Here is a 24129-nt window from a genome sequence, read left to right on the forward strand (position 1 = left end):
ATGACATGTCTCTCCAAACCATCACTGATCATCAGTACATTTTACATTTCATTTGTAAATCAAGGGATCAGAGTCTGGAGGAAGAGTGGAGAGACACACAGTCCAAACTGCTCGACGTCTAGTGTGAAGTTTTTCACAATCAGTGATGGTCTGGATCAGGACTTGGCATATTGCCCACACTGCCAAAAGTACCAATTGGCCTTATATAATATTCCAATTTTAATGGTGATTATAATGAAAAAGATGCCGTGCTTTCAGAAATCAATATTAGGTAGGATAACCATGATTTTTAATCACAGATTTCATGCGACTTGGCATACTCTCCACCAGTCTTACACACTGCTTTTTTTAGTGACCTTATGACTTATTTTTGGGTTTTTTATTGGCTGTAAGCCATAATCATCCACAATAAAAGAAATTAATGCTTAAAATAGATCACTCTGTGTGTTTAATACATCTATATAATATATGAGTTTCACATTTTGAACTGAATTACTGAAATAAAGAAATGATGGTCTGATTGTTTGAGATGCACCTGTATATAATGTCCCATAATTACTACTAAAACTGAATCAGTATTATATTTGAGATTTCACACAGACTCATTTGTTAAAGAATCATTTAAACTGAATCATTTTGAGGTGGGGGATTTGCACCTGTAGGGTGCAGGTGTTGTGTGTGTGTATGTTTGGATGTTTTTTGTGTGTACTGGGTGGGGGAGGGAGGGGGTGTTGTAACAGGTGTGATTCAGTCTTGATTAGACTCCTCTCTCGAGGTTTCGGGGGTGGAGATGTGGGACGGCTGCTTCCTCCTCGAGTTTTTGGCTGCTACCCAGAACATCGCCTGTGGCAGAGTCGACCTCCCAGTCTCCGCCCACTCATGCCAACATACATCTACTGTCTCTGCTCCAGCCAAACAAAACCCCACACACTCACACTCTCTTTCAGACGGGTAATAAGGGACTGTGGGGGAAAATCACAGCAAATCCTCACAGCAATTCATCTCCCTGCCATCGGGCCACAGAAAGGGTGCATTTTCATTAGGCCCGGTAATAACGGCTGCACGGAAAATAAGATTGGCTTTTAGCGTTCCGGGGCTCAACGATAGGTCACCAGCTGGGGCTGTGAATACAGGAAGCCAGTAATTGATGCTTCCATACCTCCCCTTCCTCCAATGAAGACTGGGGATGATCGCAAACCCCCGTTATACTCACTCAAATCACAGGGTGGGCAAACCATTATAGGGGTAGGAGTAGTTAAGGACCTTAAAATCAGATTAGATATTAATAGAAGACCTCATGATTTGAGTTCATCTATATATGAATGAATGGTCACTCAATGGACACACCCTCCGAGATGCCCTATTTATAATATTTTTGCACACACACACACAAAAAAGACTCTACTTTTATACTTTTTTTTTATTTTATCTGTATCATATTATCCTTTTTTTGTAATTTTTGTGACCTATGTATACCTGCTGCTACTGGATGTCCAGGATTTTTTCTGGGATCAATATAGTGTCTCTCTCTCTCTCTCTCTCTCTCTCTCTCTCTCTCTCTCTCTCTCTCTCTCTCTCTCTCTCTCTCTCTCTCTCTCTCTCTCTGTCTCCCTATCTATCTCTCTCTCTATCTCTCTCTCTATCTCTCTATATATCAAAATACTTTACATTATATTTCAAACTCCTGCACACCTCATTGCTGAATAAGTTTTGAGTGTGAGGTTTGGCCGATTAATCGATTTTATCAAAGAATTTGAATTTATAGTTACGTATTTAAGATTGCACCCTATTTTAGCTTCTAAAAATGTACGTCAATTAAAAATGACAATCAAATTAAAATCAAAGTAAATTAACAGAAAAATCAGAGTCGCTATGGAAATACGCCAACTCGCGTCACTGGGGGAAAACCGACATTTTCCAGTGCTGGTTCTTAAGATTCTAAAGTTTTTTTAAATGACGAATAAGACGTATCTGCAGTGATTGTGGGGAAGACTGTACAAAATAAGAAGACAATGATATGGTATTTGTTCCTTACGTTTTACTCAAGTATATAAGCGAGTAATCTAGCTTTGAAAAACATTTAGCATCGCATCTATCCTATCTCAGCTCTGACCAGGCTGGTTGCTGTGCCTGTTAGCATCTCAACTCTAAAACTGCTGAGTGTGGCTGTTAGCATTGCGGCTAACCCAGAATTCTAGCCCTTATAACTCAGACCCATGGAGCTTGTCATCAGCTGCTGGAGCCCTGAAAGAGCACAACTAGCCCTATTCTCTCTGGGGGTGGGTAGATGGCTCTCTCTTCCTTCATCACTCCTAATGTGATGTGGATCAGGACAAGGCGTCTGTGAGCTGATGTATTGGAAACCGAGTCGCTGCGCTTTCCTCCGAGTGAGAGATAAAAAGATTTTGAACACCTGTGATAATATACCTCAACAGGACTAGTGTTTCCCTAACTGAACATCCAAAAACATAAGCTAATTGTTTCCAACAACAAATTAAATATTCTCACCTGCTTTAGTAATACAGGAAAGAGACAAATATTACCAGCACCAATAAACCAGAAACAGACAGGCTTTTATTATCAGAGCTGGGAAAAAGCTACTTTGTGATGCTGACCATTCACAATCAGTCCACACACACACATACACACACACACACATATAAAGAGAGACAATAGTCTAAATACAGAAACGGATTAACACCACCGGATGAAAACGTGGGCAACACAGGTATCTGACGCAAATTCAGACTACTCAAATAAAGACGAAAGGCTACATTACCTCGTTACCACACGGGAGGCTGTAGCTAAGCGGTCAGAGAACTTCACCGCGGCTCAAGATGTCACAGGTTCGATATAAGCTGATAGCTGCTGCCCTTTAGAAAGGCAAAAGCCAGGCACTTAACCCTAAGTGGCTCCGGAGGGACCGTCCCTGTAGATGGCTAATGGACGTCACTCTGAACCAAAGCATCAGCTAATTGACAGACTGTAAACAAGGCTGAGACGGATTTTCCATTTAATAACCATTTACAATCACACACATGCAGCCACCTCAGGCCATTACCACCACTGGGGATCAGAGCAGACGCAAGGCCAGAAGAAATGCATTGACTAAAAAATGCTGCGTTTATTCTTTCTAAAATTTAAACATTGTGGCATGTGTGACATCCACTTAACATTCTTTATTTAAGCAACTCTCAATATAAACCAAAGCATGCATGTGTGGTTCATTGCTGTGCCACCTGGCTAAATAACCTGACAAGCAACAGTTTTGCATGCAGAAGAATCCAGATCTAAGCTGTATAAAACATATTAAAAACATATTACATATAAACATATTAAAATACTTTTTTCCAATAATGGCCCATGTGCCTTATAATCCAGTGCTTCTTATGTATACATTTTACCAGTCAGGTTTTAAGGAGCAGTAAAGCCACTCCACTGAAGTACAGAGTTATACAGGAGTTTCAGTGAAGTTTCTCCAGCACCAAGGCTGAAGCAGTATTAGCATTAGCCGCTAACCACAGCAGACCTGCCAAATTAGAAGGGAAACATGGCAACACCTTGTACCTTACTATGGTCGCTTAAAACGAGCCTTATAATCGAGTGCGATTTATAAAAGGTAAAATAGGTACACTCAAGTTGCTATAAGCATCAGCGAGTAATCCAGCTTGGAAAAAAAGTTAGCATCGCAGCCGGGGCGAATGAAAAGAACCGGTCCCAAACGAACTTCGGAGCGGTTCGCTTGTGATGAGAACGTGATCCGGTCTCGGTTCGCTTGTGATGAGAACGTGATCCGGTCTCGGTTCGCTTGTGATGAGAACGTGATCCGGTCTCGGTTCGCTTGTGATGAGAACGTGATCCGGTCTCGGTTCGCTTGTGATGAGAACGTGATCCGGTCTCGGTTCGCTTGTGATGAGAACGTGATCCGGTCTCGGTTCGCTTGTGATGAGAACGTGATCCGGTCTCGGTTCGCTTGTGATGAGAACGTGATCCGGTCTCGATCCGACCCAGCTAATAAATATAGTCCATTTATTTGAGCTAAACTGCTGATAAGGCCCAGTTTAAACTGATATGTTTGCCAGATAACGCTAATTACCACAGCTATGAACAAACGCTGTGTCCATGCTAGGGGTGTCACGATCTCGATATTTTATCGAAATCGAATCGAAATGAGGTCACGATCTCGAGTATCGAAGTCAAAAAGAGGATCGACGATCCCTCCCGCGCGCGCTACGCAAATAGCGCAGCGCGCTACGCAAATGGCGCGGCACCAACACAGCGCATCCTATTCATTTAAATAGAGATAGCCACTGCATGAGCGCAGTCGGCGGGAGTGTGATCACTGTTTTTATCTGTCCAACGGGGGAGGGGGGGCGGGGGTTGGGCGCGCAGGTTTTGTATCTGTATCTAACGGAGGGTGGGTGCGCGCAGGTGAGAGCGTGTGAACTCGCTGAAATGCGTGTGTCAGTGTGACTTGAGAACACTGACTATAGATCACAGTGAGGTGGATTAAAAATCTTAAACTTATAATTGACTACACCTGTTGCTTTCCATTGAATTAAAAAAACATCTTTCTCTCAGATAAAGTAAACACAAGCGTGTTTCTGACTAAAATAAAAGCTTTTCAGGAGAGATATAAGTTATGTGTAAATATTTATAAGACAATACCCACATCACTTATCTAACCAGCCTGTACTGATTTCTGCCCCCCAATAATGCTTTCAATAACCTCTTGTAACCCCTGGGAGCCAGGGGTTACACTCTAATAGCCTTTAATAGTCTTCAGTAGCCTTTAAAAGACTTACCTGGCGGCCGTGGTGTGTCCACTAAACTCCGTAGTTATAAACATCCTGAGGTTAGCAGCGCGCTAACTGACCTGTTTCTAATGTAATCCGAGCAGTGACTGCGTGTCGGCTGTTCTAACCTGCTGCTGTTAGCTGCTTGGGCTGAAAGATGAACTGTAGTGAGCTGTATTATCCGGTTAGTGGGGTTAAAACCTTTATTTGTTTACAGAAACAGTAAAAACGGACTGGCTGAGCTCTGTAGCCCGTGGCTGGGCTGTACTGAAGTAGTGACTGAGTGAAGAGAGCGGGGCTTGTGCTGCTGCTGCTAGTGGTTGGATGAAGAACTGCAGCTTCATGTAATGAGCAGTTTCACCAGCCATCCACACACAGCTCTGATAAACTGCTTGTTTTAATAGTGCACACTGTTGCTACCAAAAAAAGTCACTAGATGGCATTACCATATATATCTTAATAAATAATAATAATAATATTTATAATATTTATAATAATAATAATAATAATAATAATAATAATAATAAATATATTATTTAAATTTTATGAGGCATAAAATAATAACAAGAAAAAAAAAACAAGAAAATCGAGAATCGAATCGAATCGTGACCCTCAAATCGAAAATGAAATCGAATCGAGGATTTAGAGAATCGTGACACCCCTAGTCCATGCACTCACGGTCTGTGCTGCGTTCACTGCTCACAGCCGCGTGACTCGGTTTACTATGTATACACCTGTGCTGCGAAGTCCAAACACTGTGTTCAGCGTTCAGTGTTAAAGCACAGATATACGTGCTGGAACACAGAATCTTTTTGCTATTTTTACTTTTTTCGTATATATACATATATTTACCCCATGCAAGACAGCTCTGACCAATCAGAGGAGACATCCTGCTCGTGTGGTTTATTGGTGCGCATTTCAGTGCGTTTAGGTTTATGCCTGTGTGAAACCAAACCAAACAGAGGGAGAAACGCTCCAAATAAACAAACATATCAACTGATTCAGAACAGAGAAACGAACTACAGGTGTGAAAACGCTCTAAGTATCACAGAATCACAGTACGTGAAATCATCATTATCGTAGGAAATGTGTTGTGAAATTGCATTGTGATATCACATGTGATTCCCACCCCTATGCAACACAGTAAAAGTGCAAAACTGGTCTAAAACAGCGAGGAAATACAACTATAATAAATAACAGCCCGTCATTCTGACATATCCAAACATCATTCCTTATTCACTTCCTCTGCATTACGGAGCTGACAAAGCATGCCTGGTGAATAAGAGAAAAACGGCAGGCTCTCCCTAAACCAGCTAAACACACACACACAAACACACACCTACACGCTGAACTGACAGAGACACTGTAATTACAGAGGTGACAGCAGAGAGGCCATCGCATTACATCTCTGTCAGTCTCAATCCCACCACCTCAAGTGTGGCTACGTGCCTGTCCTACCGAGCACTTAACATCTCCCACACCGCTCACCAGCTCAACACCACCTCCAGAATACAGAGCAGATAAAAACGCCAGATTCCTCCCCCCTCACACCATCCAAGAGCCTGGAGGAGCGCGGTCAAGGTGATTTTAATATCTTATCTCAAAAAGATTCATCTTACTAAAGAAACCATTTAGAAAACAACTTGTTCCCATTATCCTGAATGATCAGCCAGGTGTCTGAAGTTTTAGTAGCACTTTTGAGGTGCTGCTACAGAGATCCAAGGTTAATGTAGCTAACAAGTACAGAGAGTAATAGATACTAAATCCTATAAGGAAGGTAATGAACCACTGACAGTAGATACTGAACCATTTTTACTAATTTATACTTTACTAGGTAATGAACCACACATATTAGTTACTAATATCTTTAGTAGGTAATTCATGATTTATAGTAGGTATTGAACCACTGATATTAAGTGCTGAATTGCAGCAGGTACTAAACCACTGGCTGTAGGTACTAAATCCTTTATAGTAGATACTAAAACACTGATAGTAGGCATTAAACTCTTCATAGAAGGTACTGAACCCCTAATAGTAGGTATTGAAGCACTGATATTAGGTACTGAACCACTGATGGTAGGTAATTCATGATTTATTGTAGATACTGAACCACTGATATTAGGTGCTGAATTGCAGCAGGTACTAAACCACTAGCTGTAGGTACTAAATCATTTATAGTAGATACTAAAACACTGATAGTAGGCATTAAACTCTTCTTAGAAGGTACTGAACCCCTAATAGTAGGTATTGAAGCACTGATATTAGGTACTGAACCACTGATATTAGGTAATTCATGATTAATAGTAGGTACTGAACCACTGAGAGTAGGTAATTCATGATTTATAGTAGGTACTGAACCACTGATAGTAGGTAATTCATGATTTATAGTAGGTACTAAACCACTGATATTAGGTAATTCATGATTTATAGTAGGTATTGAACCACTGATAGTAGGTAATTCATGATTTATAGTAGGTCCTGAATCACTGATAGTAGGTAATTCATGATTTACAATAGGTCCTGAATCACTGATAGTAGGTAATTCATGATTTATAGCAGTTACTAAACCACTGATAGTAGGTAATTCATGATTTATAATAGGTATTGAACCACTGATATTAGGTGCTGAATTGCAGCAGGTACTAAACCACTGGCTGTAGGTACTAAATCCTTTATAGTAGATACTAAAACACTGATAGTGGGCATTAAACTCTTTATAGAAGGTACTGAACCCCTAATAGTAGGTACTGAACCACTGATAGTAGGTAATTCATGATTTATAGTAGGTCCTGAATCACTGATAGTAGGTAAATAGTACTTTTTGAACCACTGGTAGTATATACACTAAATTTATAGTAGGGACTGAACCACAGATAGTAGGTTATCATTTATAGTAAGTACTAAACTACAGATGGCAGGTAACCCAGAACAGATGGTAGGTACTGAACCACTGATAGTAGGTACTGAACTACAGGAAGTAGGTTATTAATTCACATTAGGTACTGACCCACTGATAGTAGGAACTGAACTACTGATAGAAGGTAGTTAATCATTTATATAGAAGTTACTGAACTACTGATAGTAGTTACAGGAACCACTGGAAGTAGGTTGTTAATATTATGCACTTACCCACTGATAGTAGGTAGTTAATCATTTATATAAGGTTCTGAACCATTGATAGTCTGTAGTTAATAGTTTCTAGAAAGTACTGAACTACTGATAGTAGGTAGTTAATCATTTGTAGAAGGCATTGAACAACTGGTTGTAGATAATTCATGATTTATAGTAGATAATAATCTCTTTAAAGAGGGTACTGAACCACTGATATTAGGTACTGAACCATTAATAGTAGGTACTAAACTACTTATAGTAGGCACTGAACCAATGATAAGTAGGTAATCATTTATAGAAAGTACTGAACTACTGATAGAGGATAATTCATGATTTATAGTATGTACTGAACCACTGATAGTAGGTAGTTAATCATTTATAGAAGGTACTGAACCTCTAATAGTAGGTACTGAACCACTGACAGTAGGTAGTTAATTGTTTATAGAAAGTACTGAACTACTGATAGTAGATAATTCATGATTTATAGTAGATAATAATCTCTTTACAAAGGGTACTGAACCACTGATATTAGGTACTGAACCATTAATAGTAGGTACTAAACCACTTATAGTAGGCACTGAACCAATGATAGGTAGGTAATCGTTTATAGAACGTACTGAACTACTGATAGTGGATAATTCATGATTTATAGTAGGTACTGAACCACTGATATTAGGTAGTTAAACTTTTATAGAGAGTACTAAACTACTGATAGGAGGTAGTTATTCATTTACCACTGAGCCACTGAAAGTAGGTTTTAAAAAAATATGGCATTGTATGATATATATTACTGAATCATTTATTTCACATACCAAATCATTTACTATCACTACTAAATATTAAATAAACAATCACAGAAACTGAATAGTTTATTGTAGATACTGAACCATGCCTCTTAAAGAGTCTATTTGGCCTACCAATGTACCAATTTTTTTTTTTGGTGCACGCTGTTCTCCAACCAGCCTACAGGATGAGCTGTTATCACTGCTGTTGATCAGAAATCTCCACACTCACAACCTCCACTCAAAACTTTTCAGCTTTAACGCCAATAACTTAGCAAGAAATTAATCAGAAAGAAAAAACAAAGCCACCAGCGAGTCTCCAGAGAGAGGAACTTACCCTTGGCTGCTTCAGGGTCATCGAGAGTGGTCTCCTGAGCACCCTGGGCCTGGGTGTCCGTCTCCACCTGCTTACACACGCTGCAGGTGTAGCCACACCGCACCTGCGCGCCGGGGTCGGAGCTCTCGCGCCTCTCGCACTCGGTGTGAACCCATCTGCAGGTAGAGAGACGGGATTAAACACCAAATCAACTCTGACAACCATCAATTTCCCAATTCCTCCGCTAAACGCTGGGACTAAGAGACGGCTGCTGCTGGCGAGGGGGGGAGGCAGCTATTAACCGGAGCATTGTGTGCCAGGTTCTCTCTCCCACCCCCCATACACCCACACACACACACACATCTCACACACACACACATTATACATCACAAATCTCTTGTCGCCCAGAGTGAGAGCTGGTTTTAGGAAGTTTATTAAAGCGTTTGGATCTGAAGGATGGCTCACAGCTGGACTCGGCCATCTCCAGACGAACGTTCCTCAGCGCCTCGCTGCAGGGAAGCCTCAGGGAGCCTCCAGCCGCCGAGCTCTACATTCACTGTCTCTCTCCCATCCTGGCTCCATTGCTTTAAGCTTCCTCTTTCTATATTTCTATCTTTCTCTGCCGCAGGGCTTTTTCCTTTTTCTACACATCTCTGCATCAGGATCTGGGTTAGCTGGAAGCCACAGAGCCAGAGAAGAAAACAGAGTGGCAACATCCACCAGCATCAGGACCAAAAGTTTCCACAGCCTGATTTTTACTTCTGCATCCCTTACTAAAAAATATTTTCAGGGAATGCAATCAAATCTTCACAGCAATGCTCCTCCAAATCTAGTAGAAAGACTTCTCTTGATATACCTTTGATCTACCTTTGTATCATAAAGATACTTTATGGCATCTGGGTTACTGAAAAGGATAAATACTCCTAAATAAGTCAATTCTAGGAATTATGGATTTATTGGTGTCAATTTCATAGAATTTCATAACCAATATTCTTCACCTCAGGTTTACCCTTTTCATTTGATTAGTGACTAATATATCGCAAAAATATATTGCAATATTTTGGCTTTCAGTTAGCAGCTGTGCTGAACTCTGTGCTGAGAGCATCAGTTAAAGTAAAGTAGTGAAGAGGTAGAGTTACAGGTATACAGTGAATAGTGAATATTTGAGTAATGTTCTAATCCAGATTATGAGAAGCAAGAACTACTCAACTAAATAAAGAAAAACAAAATACAATCGAAAAAATTTTAAGAACTTTGAAAGTGTCCTCAAGTGCAGTCCCCACAAAGACCATCAAAAACACTGTGATGGAACTGGCACTCATCAGGACCACCTCAGGAAAGGAAGAGCAAGTTTTTCCTCTGTTGTACAGGATAAATGCATCCAGTTTCCAGCCTCAGAAACCACAAGGTAACAGCTCCCCATATAAGAGCACCTAAAAGCTTCTTTATAGAGTATTTTGGTTTAACACTTTTGCGTTACTACATGATTCCTTAAGTGTTCCTTCATAGTCTGGATCACTTCACTCTACATTTAACCTTGTTAAGAGCATGTGCATCCTTTCTCACAAGATAACACCTCACAAATTATACATGTTTGGGTGCTCCCTGAGGAAACACTTCACCATCATTTTACATACTGCTGTCTCATTACCATACTTTTCGCACTATAAGGCGCACCTAAAATCCATTAATTTTCCCAAAAATCGTCAGCTTGCCTTATTTGTGAATTTTAACAGTCAGGTATTAAGGAGCAGTAAAGCCACTCTGCTGAAGTACAGAGTTATACAGGAGTTTCAATTTAGCTCTCCAGCTGTATTAGCATTAGCCGCTAACTCTACCTAATATCGCTGTGGCTTACCAGAACACTCAAGAGTTCCACAGTGTAGTGCTAGTTAGCTGCTAATGCTGCTGCACCCAGCCTTAGTGTCAATCTGGAAATCTAAGCTGACTGTAAATAAATTGTGCTCGACACAAATAAACAGTTTTCAGAATAAAAAAATAGTGTAGATTAACATTTAATGCTCATTTGACTTAAAAAAAATGTTTTTTAAGCTTAGCTTTTCAAGTCTCGCAACTTGGCGACATCCCTGTGCCTTGTGTTGCATAATGCACCTTATAATCTGGTGTGCCTTTTGTATAAAATTTACATTTATTAATAGTATGTCTAGTAATCTGGTGCTTCTTATAGTGTGAAAAATACGGTACATTATATATTGGCAGGTCAGTGTTTGATCTATCGTGAAATTAATGATGCTTCAAACAATTTACATTATGTCACAAAATATAACTCCATCAACTACCTAAAAAAGGACTCTTGCAACAGAGATGTATCCTATTAAAGGGTGAGAAGGTATCAGAAGGTCCAACCTCCACAGCCAGCCCCCTGAAACACCACCCACACAGTCGTAATTTAGTGTAACCACAATACCCCAGGAGCTAACATCACCCCCTGACCCCTGACCCGAGAGTCACTCACAAAGAGCGGATTACAAATTACGCTTAACTCGCTCAGGCATGAGGCGGGGCAAAAGGTCACCGTGGCAAAAGGTCACCACCGCCCCTCCCCCCCGCCTCTCTCTCTCTCTCTTTCTCGGCCGCTCACCAGAGAGCCGGAGTCCGATTACATTTGACCTCCACTGCTCAGTCAAACGCAGATTACCGAATCCACTCGTCGCACAAATTACACCGACATCTCGCACTCAAAGACGTCACTGTAATCCCAGACCGTGTTTTGAAACTCGAGCAGCACTTCAGAGAAGGAGGGATGGACATGGATATTGCTGCTTATAATGGTGTTCATCTTTAACCAGTCAGTAGAGAGAAAACAACAAACCCAAACCCTCAATGATCACTGTTTTAGCATGCAGAACCAGTCAAAAGTTTGAACAAACCTGTTCTTCTCATTCAGTGTGTTTACTTTCTTTTTATGATTTTTAAACATTGTAAATTTAATATTGAAAGCTTTAAAGGGACACATGCTAAATTGTTCTGTAAATTAATTAAACCAGAATATTTTTAATGTTTTACACTTAAGATTCTTCTAAAAGTATCACATTTATCTTTGAGGACAGATCTGCACACTCTTGGTATTTTAATCTCAGTGTCTTCATGAGGGAGAGTCACCTGGAATAGTTTTCTCAGCGTCTTGAAGGAAGGAGTTTCTGGAGGTGCTGAACAATAGCTGCTGCTTTTCCTTCACACTGTGAAGCTTCAGCTCATCCCAATTAAATCACCTCAAATCACCATCTCAGTTCATCAGGATTAGATCACTTATATTTCTTTAACTGTTTACTTCGCAATTCCATGTGTGTCCTTTTTATTGTTTTAAAGTATTTAATATTAATCTACATTGTAAAAAAAAAAAAAAAAAAAAATATATATATATATATATATATATATATATATATATATATATATATATATATATATATATATATATATATATATATATAAAAGAAATAAAGAATAACATTGAATGAGAAGGTTTAACCTTTTTGTACAGCTGTTTGAACAGTTAAAGAAGATCAGTATATTCTCAGGACCTCATCATCCTAACCCTCACCTCTTGCAGGTGCTGCAGGCCAGCGTGTCCTTGAGGGCGTCATCATCGTCGTCTTGGCCTCGGCCTCTCCCACATATGTGACAGAACAGGGTGGGGTCTTGCTGCTGTTGGCAACACTCACACAGCACAGTGTTGGAGGACCACTGACCATTGGATCGAACACCACACTGAGCACACGTCCGACAGTTCTGTGGGAAGAATAAAACAGACGGGTTTGGTTCTTCCACTTTTTTTTATATCAATAGAAGATGCATTCGTTTACACATTTACAGAAACTCCAGAGTCACTTAAGGAAAATATCTGTTGGAAAATAAGAATCTGCTCTAGGTTAAAAGCTAAAGCTATACTTTTTTTGGTAACACTTAACTTGGATGGTCCATTTGATGGCCTCTTTGATGCTCAACTCACATTCAACTTCATGTCTATTAAATGCAAATGAACTAAAAGGTGAAAGTAAATGATTCTCTATTGAATATAACCCAACATTCAACTCTAACCCAAACGCTTATCTTAATATTTTAGGATTGAGATTAGGGTTAGATTTTAAGCTTAGGTTAAGGTTAGGGTAAAGGTTAGGTGTAGGGTTTGATTTTAGGGTTGATTAAGGGTTAAGGTTAGGGTTAGATTCTATGGTTGATTAAGGGTTAAGGTTAAGGTTAGGTGTGGGGTTAGGTTCTATTTTGAATCATTTACATTCAACATAGGGTTAAGTTAAATTTAATAGACATTCAATTCACTGTTAGTTGAATGTCAGTTGAGCATCAACAAGGCCATAAAATGGACCATCCAAGTAAAGTGTCTTTTTTTTACCTCTTCTCTCCATCTTCCGTGCGTCAGAAACAAATCAGAAAATCTCAGCTGAACCAAACTGGATCAAAGAATTCTTCTTTGATTTCTGGCTGTCGATAAAAATGTCGATATTAGCTAGCGGTTCATCCCATGTAGCTTGTTTTAACACGGTAAACACACAGACTACAGTTGAATGGTGAAAGAGCTAGCACTTATCGCAGTTAGCAGCTAATGCTAATACTGCTCCAGCGTAGGTGCTCAAGAAACTTCACTGAAGTACAGCGATATTCGGGACTTTCAGTGGAGTGGCTTTACTGCTACTTAATACTTGACTGAATTTATACATAAGGCGATTTTTGGAAAAAGTAAAAGGGTTTTAAGCGCGCCTCGTTTGGCAAAATACTAAAATAAATAAATAAAAATTTGCATCATTGATCATTGAATCATTGATTCAAATTTGCACTCGATTCGTGATCCAATTCACTCAATGAGTCAACTACACTCAACCTATTTTGTAAGTTCCTCAAAGCGTCCAAACATCACACAAATCACATGATAATTCACAAAATATCAGCATATTTTAAAGTTTAAATGTTTCCCAGGTTTTAAATGCCTTATTTTCTGGTTGTCTCAATGCTTCTTCACACTGACAAACCACTGCAAGTCTCAGAAAACAATAAAATCCTGACTCAATTGCGCTGTGATTACAGCCCAGCAAATCCTCGAAATCACAGCAGCCACCATCGTCACGTTCTTAATAGCAGCTTAGAGTTTGATCACTGCTGTAAATTTCATTACTGCTTAAAAAACGCCACTTCAGGCTCATCATCGAGGCCCATTCTGATGATAGTCAGGGACAGGCTCCTCTTTACTGTCCCCATATCCCTATATCCCTATATCCCCCCCCACACACATCCCCCCTCTCAGCCTGGAGCCTGTCCAGCACTACTGCTGAATTCTATCACTGTACCACAGACTCGGCCTCCAAAACCAGGACACGGACAAAAGGGAGGGGGGGGGTGGGAGCAAAAGAGGCAGAATGACAATAGAGAAAAGCGAGGGAAAAATGGGGAGAGAGAGAGAGAGAGAGCAAAAAGGTGGGTAGAGAGATAGTAATAAGGACAGAGCAAAACTGAGGGCAAGAAAGACATTATATATATATATATATATATATATGTGAATGTATTGATGATGTATTAGAGTGATTACAATATTAAAGTGAAAAAATAAAGACGTTTATTGGGGAAAACTGCACTGTTGTAATTGAAAGGAGGCTCTATAAAAGGCTTCAAAGAACAGCAATACATGCAAAATGTGCACATCACTGCATGAGCACCAAAAGGTTTTACAAAGGTTCACTACAATTTAATATTGCCATAGTGTTAATTCAGTTTTCCTCTCACTCAATGTTCCTAGGGCCTGCTAGAGTAGTTAAACAAGCTGTGTCTAATTCTTTGTAAATTAAATATGACATACATTAAGCGAACGTCAGCCTTGGCTGTCCCTTCCACCTTAAATGTGGCAGCTCCACCAGCAGGTCCTAAACAAGCCGAAGTTTTAGTCAAGCTACTACTTTTTCTCTCACATAGTAAATGTTACTAGATCCTGCTAGAGTAGTTAAACAAGACTCATTTTTAGTACATTTATATCTAATTTATATCTCAACAGAGTTTTCTGTTCCACCTTAAACGTGGCTCTAGAGAGAGAGAGAGAGAGAGAGAGAGAAGGAGACCACAGGAGACTAGACAGAGAGGGAGGGAGAGCGAGAGATAGAGTGAGATAAAGAGATAGAGATAGAGTGAGATAAAGAGAGAGAGAGAGAGAGAGAGAGAGACCACAGAGGACTAGACAAAGAAGGAGGGAGGGTGAGAGATAGAGATAAAGTGAGATAAAGGGAGAGAGAGAGAGAGAGAGACCACAAAAGACTAGACAGAGAGGGAGGGAGGGAGGGAGGGAGAGATAGAGCGAGATAAAGAGAGAAAGAAAGAGAGAGAGAGAGAGAGAGAGAGATAGAGAGAGACCACAGGGAAACTAGACAGAGAGCGAGAGTTTTCTTAATACTACAATATTTTTCTCTAATCTGTATGTTCATTTATTTATTTTACTATTTTTATTATTTTCTAATTTCTGTTTATTTGTATTATTAATTGCTTTGGCGATAGTAAAAGAAAAAGAGAGAGAGAGGGAGAGAGAGGGAGAAAGAGAGAAAGAGAAAGTGTATAAAGAAGCAGAAGAGCATTTAGAATAGTCAGAGATTGTGACGGGATCCTATTGGCTCCTCTTTTATTTGGTCCTCCTCTCTCCCGCTCGGTTCTGAGGGAGTCTCCGCTGCTTAAACCCCAGATAACTCAATCAGCTCAGGCAACGCTGAGTGTTTCCCTTTACCCACGGAGCAGCAGGGTGGGATTCATTACAGGAAACACTGGCTGACAGCTGCTAATCAGAGCCTGCAATCAGAACGGACAGACACTGCCCTGCACCAGTCCCTGCCCAGTCCCGCCCTGTCCCGACACACCTCCTCCTCACACACGGCCAACACCGCAAAATCTCCCTGCGTTAGTACTGTTAGATGGTGCTTTTTTTTTATATCTTATAGCTTGCCATCAGCTGCCGGAGCCCTGAGAGGGCACAATTGTGTGTAAGTTGGGAAGAAAATGGTATAAAAAAAATTAATAAATAAATAAATAAAAATTGTTCCATCAAAAACATGGAAAATGTAAACTATTAGTTGAATTAAATCAGAAATAAAAATGTAATATAAATGTATATTGTTAACTGATAATGGTCGATTCTCCAAAAAAGTATTTAAATATGAAGCATGATGCCAAAAATGATAATCATTACCAATAATTTTATTTCATAGAAGCTAAACAGTGAACAATAAATAGGAGGGTTACATTGGGTTTTACAAACATATATATATATATATATATATATATATATATATATATATATATATATATATATATATATATATATATATATATATATATATATATATATATATACACAAATATATAAATAAATAAATAAATAAATATAACAACAACATTTCTCCCAAATTCCAAATAAAAATAGTCAGAGCTTTCAGACCTCAAATAATGCAAAGAAAACAAGTTCATATTTATAAAGTTTTAAGAGTTCAGAAATCAATATTTGGTGGAATAACCCTGGTTTTTAAATCACAGTTTTATGCATCTTGGCATCATGTTCTCCTCCACCAGTCTTACACACTGCTTTTGGATAACTTTATGCTGCTTTACTCCTGGTGCAAAAATTCAAGCAGTTCAGCTTGGTTTGATGGCTTGTGATCAAGAGGTTTTCAATTTTGTACAATCAAATAAATATTTTTAATTGTTTTTCCACAGCTGTACACACACACACACACATACACATGCTAATAATAAATTTATCACAATAACAGTAACATCATAACATATTGCCCAGCCCTACTGACGCCTGCACTCATCTGCCCCTGTGCCAGACAGCCAACCCTCAGTACTGACAGCTCTGTCTTTACTGCCAGACATCCCTCTGCACTCTCTTACAGTGCAGAAACACACACACACACACACACACACACACACACACAGTAAGAGAGGCTTTGATCTGCTCTCCTTAATGAGGGCAACGAGATTATTAATCAACGCCTCCTCACCGTGCAGAAGGGAAAGGGAAGAGGAGCGTCTGCTGATGGAAAGTCAGAGGGTCAGGATTCTTGGAGAAACACCAGCGTGTTCTATACACTAACAGCCTGAGCTCCAACAGCTCCACACTCCCACAGGACCCGCTCTATACCAGAGCCGCACGCCATAGACAACACAACACACTGCGATTATACTACAACTGCAATATACACTACAATAACAATAATTACTGAATACTAAATAAAGTATTCAAGTTTGGGTAACGAGATTACACAATTGAATCGGCATGTTTAACCGTAACTCTATGCAGTTGAACAGTGTAATGGACAACACTACATATGTCCAGTGTTTGTTTGTTTGTGTTTTGTGCCATATAAGCAACATATTGGCTATTTTATGGCATAGACAATGTTTGTGACTTAAGCATCATATGTCTAGTGTAGGGGTGGGCAATATTCTTAAAAGCTGTCTATTTTGATATTAACTATTATTACTAGTTACTATTAATTGTATTAATAATGTAATGTTTGTTTGCCATTTATATGGCATTTATATATATAGTTTTTTGGTAGGTATTTGGAAGTTTTGTTACCTTATTTTTGTTAGATTTTTTCTTTTATTATTTTACAAACAACTTTAGATATTTTTTAATTCACACTAAATGTATAAAACTCTTACATTTACATAAATAAAACTTTACTATTTATTTTGTTGCAGTAGTGTATTCTTAATTTAATTTAAAAAAATAATAAATCTTTTATATTTTTATGGCAAAATTACTCACAGGAGTCTCAACTCTTATTTCCACCTAATGAAGAATTCCACATTTCAGTTAGAGAACTGGTAAAGATGCACCAAAATAAACTAAAAGTGAACAAAATGAAACATTGCGCCGAAGACTATTTGACACTGATTGTGCTTGGTCAGCTCCTCAGTGCCCGGTGCAGTGGATGGTGGTTTCCGGTTGAGAGTATGCTGTGTGTGATTGGTTGCTGCTTTTCATCGATGTGTGTGTGCATGTGTGTAAAGAATTCTTGGTTGTCTAGAAAGGCTGTTCCTGTCTAATTGTCCCAAAAATCATAGGTGTATCTTATATACGACTTTTACCAGTCAGGTATTAAGGAGCAGTAAAGCCACACTGCTGAAGTACAGCAGTGTACAGGAGTTTCCGGTAACCACTCCAGCACTGAAGCCTGGAGCAGTATTAGCATTAGCCGCTAACTGCCCTAAGCGCTAAGGGGAAGCTTTTCTTTGCTGTTCAGAGGTGAGTATTATCAGCCTGTAATGTGCTAAACCCGACTAACACTGCTGGAGCAGCATTAGCATTAGTTGCTAACTGTGCTAAGCGCTAGCTCTTTCACCATTCAGAGGTGAGTATTATTAGCCTGTACCTTGCTGCTAACTCTGACTAGCACTGCTGGAGCAGCATAAGCATTAGTTGCTAACTGTGCTAAGTGCTAGTTCTTTCGCCGTTCAGAGGTTGAATATTATCAGACTGTAGTCTGTTTGTTTAATGTGTTAAAACAAGCTACCTACCAGCTAATATCGACCTGGCTTACTGTAACACTCACGTTTCTTCAGCCTAGCACTGTTGGGCAGCACTAATGCTAATGCTGCTGCACCCAACCTTAGTTGAAATCTGGAAATCTAAACCTACTGTAAATAAACAGAAGCACTTTATTTCCCAGGAGAGAAATTTGTGTAGATTAACATTCAGCACTTGTTTGACTGCTAAATTAAAAGGAAAACATGGCGACACCCCTGTTCCTTACTAGTGTCTCATAATGCGCCTCATAATTTGGTGCGCCTTATAGTGAAAAAAATACAGTAAGTATAACTTGCTTACATTCATTCATACCCTTTCTTGACCACCTGCTGCAGGCCTTCTCCCAGTCTACAGCCCCACAGAGCTATAGTGTGAGTGTGTGTGTGTGTGTGTGTGTTGTGATAGAAGTGTAAACAGGTTCAGGGAGCTGGTGAGTGAGAACTGAGAGCGAGCTGCAGGCTCTGGCTGAACATGGACCAAACCTCAAGCTGCACCCAGTGCCCAGCTTTACTGCTGAGATGAAAGCAGAGCGAGGATCCCCACACAGCCTGCAGCACAGCCAGAGTACAAACCGCAGCCTCACTCTCTCTCTCTCTCTCTCTTTACAGCACTCTCTCTCACTTTATATCCCCCTCTCTCTCTCTCCATTTTCATCCCTCTCTCTTGCTTTGCCAGAAAGCTGCAAACAAAAAAGGGGCTAAAAGCACAAAAGCTATTTTTCACCGCCGGCTAAAAACAGTGCAGTGATGCCGAGGGTACGCTGAGGAGAGGACGGACAGACAGAGAGAGAGAGGGAGGAGGGAGGAAGGAAGGAGAGGGGAAGAGAAAGGGATAAGGCATCACCAGGCTTGCTCTTACAATCCGGGTCAAAACTGCTTCACCCAAAAAGTGTAAAGCACTTAGCGGTTCTTCAGCTCCATTCCCTCACTTTCCTCATGCATGGAGAACCTTCCACCCTTTACCCATCCACCCTGCTTCCTCAATTCAATATATATATATATATATATATATATATATATATATATATATATATATATATATATATATATATACTATATTCACTGTAAACTAATACTGCCAAAAGCCTTGCCTCACTCACAGTGAACTCCAGCACTGTTGTACCATAATAGGATGCAGCAGCTGTGCAACAAGTCTAGTCGTGAAATTCCACTACTCACTACTAAATACTAATAATGGGATGAGTTGGTGGGATGTGGAACGGGTAGTGTGGAGCTTTAAGCGATGCTATGCAGGTTAAATCACGCTCTTCTCCTGCTCCATGCTAGCGGACTAGCCTGCTGTACAGTGACCTAGACGGCTGTCTTCTATGTCTTCTAAGTGGAAGCGTAATGCAGTACGCAGTACTGTCGAGAATAGGATCGGCAAAAAATAAAACCTAAACACATTTTTAAATTAATTTCGGGGCATTTTGAAACTATTCAGAATCGCCAGGACTAGGAATAATGATTCCTAATAATGATTCTATTTTTTCAGCATCTCAAAACCCATAGCAACACCTTAGCAACCACCTGGGACGCCACAGCAACACCCTCTTCAATGAGTATACACATTTGCAAGCACCTGACAACAGTGTAGAACCAATCTGGCAGGAACCCATCAACATTCTTGCAACTACCATAGGTAACATAGCAACCAGATGATCCAACATAGCAACACCACAACAACCACCTAGAAACGTCACAGAAAGTAGACCACCACAAAAACTACTGCAAACCGCAAGCAACATTAGACAAATAGATAGACCAACAGACAGATAGACTGATACAGGCAGACACATAGTTAGATAGACCGATAGGCAGACCAATAGATAGACTAATAGACAGACCAATAAACAGACCAATTGACAGACAGACAGACAAATAGACAGACGGATAGATAGACAGACAGACAGACAGATAGACAGATAGACAGATAGACAGATAGACAGATAGATAGATAGATAGATAGATAGATAGATAGATAGATAGATAGATAGACAGGCAAATAAATAGATAGACAGACAGACAGATATACCAATAGACAGATATACCAATAGACAGATAGACCAATAAACAGATATACCAATAAACAGACAGATATACAGATAGACCAGTAGATAGATAGACCAATAGATAGACCAATAGATAGACCAATAGATAGATAGATAGATAGATAGATAGTCAGAGACAGAGAGACAGACAGAGACAGATAGATAGACCAATTGACCGATATGGATGGATGGATGATAAATAGATACAGTTAGATAATTTAAGTACTTTAATACTAATTTTATAATCTATTAAATAGTTCCTGCTGATAGTTCTTCATAAACTTTATTCATTTCCCAAAAGAAGCATAACTGAACTAAACTGAACAGAACAGAACAGCACTTTTAGAGATTTACACCCCCGGTGTGAGTTGTGTGCTTTAGCACGGCTCGTTACCTTACACCTCCAGCCGCTGGTGGGGATGGAGTCCATTACGGGCTGCAGGCAGAACGTGTGATAGCCTTTGTCACACATGTCACACACCAGCATCTTGCTGTCTTCCCCAGGGTTCCTGAAACACAGCGAGGAAAGAAAACAACAGCATCAGGACCTGATCGAGTCATTCCTGTAACAGCTCTCTGAGTGCTTTAACAGGGCGGAACGATGGGGGGTGACGAAGTAAAGAAAAAAAACAAAAAAACAAAAGAGAAGATCAGCGTCAAGCTGAGATGCGCAAGCCACGCTGAATTCATCCCAATCAATTATCTACTGTAATAATGACACACAGCAGCATTTTGCTGTTTGTCTAATTGAATTAGCTGCCGTGGTCTACCCAGGGACCACCATCTGCAGGCTCCACATGACGGCTTCATTACGCGCCGGCGGCACCGCTCAGCCCGACGGCAGCTGATATTCAGGTGTTTGGAGAAGCCAAACAAACGCACCATTAAACCAGACACATGAGAAATGGCACTTAGGCAGATGCGCTTCCAACTCCCAACCTGTTTGGGTGATAAATCTAACCAGGGGCTTCGCAAAAGTGAGATTTATAGGGCCGGGAGGTGGAAGAGGAGAGCGCGAGCCTGGGCGTTCATCAAATCCCAGGCATATATTTCTCAATCCGATGCAAATCCACACTAAATGACAACGTCATGTGATATTTACAGCTGTGGAGAGCTATTAAAGCATTTCTCCAAAGGACTGCTGCTTCCTCAGCCTGGCCCTGCCCACCTCCACCCAACAGAGCTGCACGCCAGTCAGCTTGATTCACTTCTTCTCCTGAGCCGGCCCTGCTGAGTGGTAAGAGAGAGTGAGAGAGAGAGAGAGCGAGCGAGTTACGACTAAAATAGAAAGCAATTTGGATTCGCTCTTTCAGTGAGGCGGCAGAATTGTACGGCTACAATTCAAGGAGGAGGACGGGTAGCTCTTACGGTGCAGACTCGAGCAAAAAGCAAGCAACATCATATAGAACCCACACGGAATACCACAGAAACCACTTTACAACACCATGTTAACCACACAGGATACCACAGAAATAATTTTGCAACACCATTTTAACCACATGGGATACCAAAGCAACGTCAGAGAATCCACTTGCAATACAACAGAAACGACACTGCAACATCATATTAACCACACGAAATACCTTAGAAACCACTTTGCAAAACCATCTTAACCACATGGGATACCACAGAAACATATTTGCAACACCATATTAACCACATGGGATACCACAGAAACATATTTGCAACACCATCTTAACCACATGGAATACCTCAGAAACCAATGTGCAACACCATAATAACCACATGTGATTCAAAAACATCTTTGCAACACCATAATAACCACATGGAATTCCACAGCAACCAGCAAGCAACATTATAGAATCCACTTGGAATGCCACAGAAACATATCTGCAACACCATATTAGTCACATGTGATACAAAAACATATTTGCAACGCCATATTAACCACATGGGATACCACAGAAACATCTTTCCAGTACCATATTAAACACATGGAATACCACATAAGCATCTTTGCATTGCAACACCATACCATATTAACCACATGAAATACCGCAAAAAACCTCTTTGCAACACCATACTAACCACACAGAACACCACAGAAACCACTTTGCAACCCCATATTATCCACAGGGAATACCAAAAAAACAGTTTTGCAAAACCATATTAATCACATGGGATTCCACAGCAACCAGCAAGCAACATCAGAGAGTCCACTTGGAATACCACCGAATACCACTTTGCAGCACCATATTAACTACATGGAATACCACAGAAGCATCTTTCTATTACCATATTAAGCACATGGAATACTACATAAGTGTCACCACACCAACACCATAACATATTAACCACATGAAATACCGCAGAAACCACTTTGCAACACCATATAAACCACAGGGAACACCACAGAAACATCTTTGCAACACCATACTAACCATCTCGGGACATACCAGAAACCACTTTGCAACCCCATATTAACCACAAGGAGTTCCACAGAAACCACTTTACCATATCATATTAACAACATAGAATACCACAGAAACATCTTTGCAACACCATACTAACCATCTCGGACATCACAGAAACCACTTTGCAACACTATGTTAACCACATGGGATATGACTCAAACTTCTTTTCAATATCATATTAACCACATGGAATACCACAGAAACATATAATAAACACATGCATGTATATGAGTGATATGCCATTAAATAGATCTCATTACTAAACGCTTCTGAAAAAATAAAAGTGGCTGAGCTAATAAACCAAACACAAAGAAGCGCTCCTAATCTTCTCATCCTGAGCAGAGATACAGAAACATTCACTTCCACCAGCTGTTCACATCCAGAGATTAGCCTATTAAAGATAAGCGTCCACGCCTGCGAGCCAGCAAACGACACTGTACCCTCAGCACAGATAAAATAATCTTCATATAATAAAACTGCAGAGTAAAATAGCAATTAGTTCAAATATCAGACCAACATGGGCTATCGTGTGTTCTCCCAGTCATACCGACACATACTGACGGGGAGGTATCATATATCTAAAACTGGCAACCACTAAAGGGTGCTGACAATTTATAGCCTATATTAGGTATACTGTTATACTGACACAATGTAATGTATGGCATCATACATACACAAGACACTTCAGCAGGACACCACTGAAAAACACAGCACCAATCAAAGGTTTGGACACACCCCTTCTTCTCATTCAATGTGTTTTTCTATTTATGATTTTTTTACATTGTAAATTTAATATTGAAGACTACATTAAAGCTATACAGGAACACATGTGGAATTATTCTGTTAAAAAATATATATATATATATATGTTTTATATATAATATTTATCTTTATGTATATTTATGTAATATTTATCTTTGAGGACAGATCTTCATGTTCTTAGTGAGATTTCAATCTCAGTGTCTTCATGAGGAAGAGTCACCTGGAATAGTTTTCTCAGCGTCTTGAAGGAAGGAGTTTCTGGAGGTGCTGAACAATAGCTGTTGCTTTTCCTTCACGCTGTGAAAAAAGTTCCAGCTCATTCCAATTAAATCC

At 39.9% G+C, this 24129-nt stretch overlaps 1 protein-coding gene across 6 annotated transcripts in view; it reads right to left on the bottom strand.

Annotated features, from left to right (window-relative positions):
* kmt2ca (lysine (K)-specific methyltransferase 2Ca) overlaps positions 1–24129 on the bottom strand; it is a 252908-nt gene that overhangs the window by 126118 nt on the left and 102661 nt on the right. For all 6 annotated transcript variants that reach the window (XM_049480854.1, XM_049480856.1, XM_049480857.1 and 3 more), the window contains exons 10-12: positions 20994–21108; positions 12568–12755; positions 9027–9181 (exon numbers count right to left, since the gene is read on the bottom strand). In XM_049480854.1, coding sequence (XP_049336811.1) covers positions 9027–9181; positions 12568–12755; positions 20994–21108 — 458 coding nt within the window. The remainder of the gene's footprint in view (positions 1–9026; positions 9182–12567; positions 12756–20993; positions 21109–24129) is intronic.

This window comes from Astyanax mexicanus, chromosome 6, assembly GCF_023375975.1.
Source record: "Astyanax mexicanus isolate ESR-SI-001 chromosome 6, AstMex3_surface, whole genome shotgun sequence".
NCBI lineage: Eukaryota > Metazoa > Chordata > Actinopteri > Characiformes > Acestrorhamphidae > Astyanax > Astyanax mexicanus.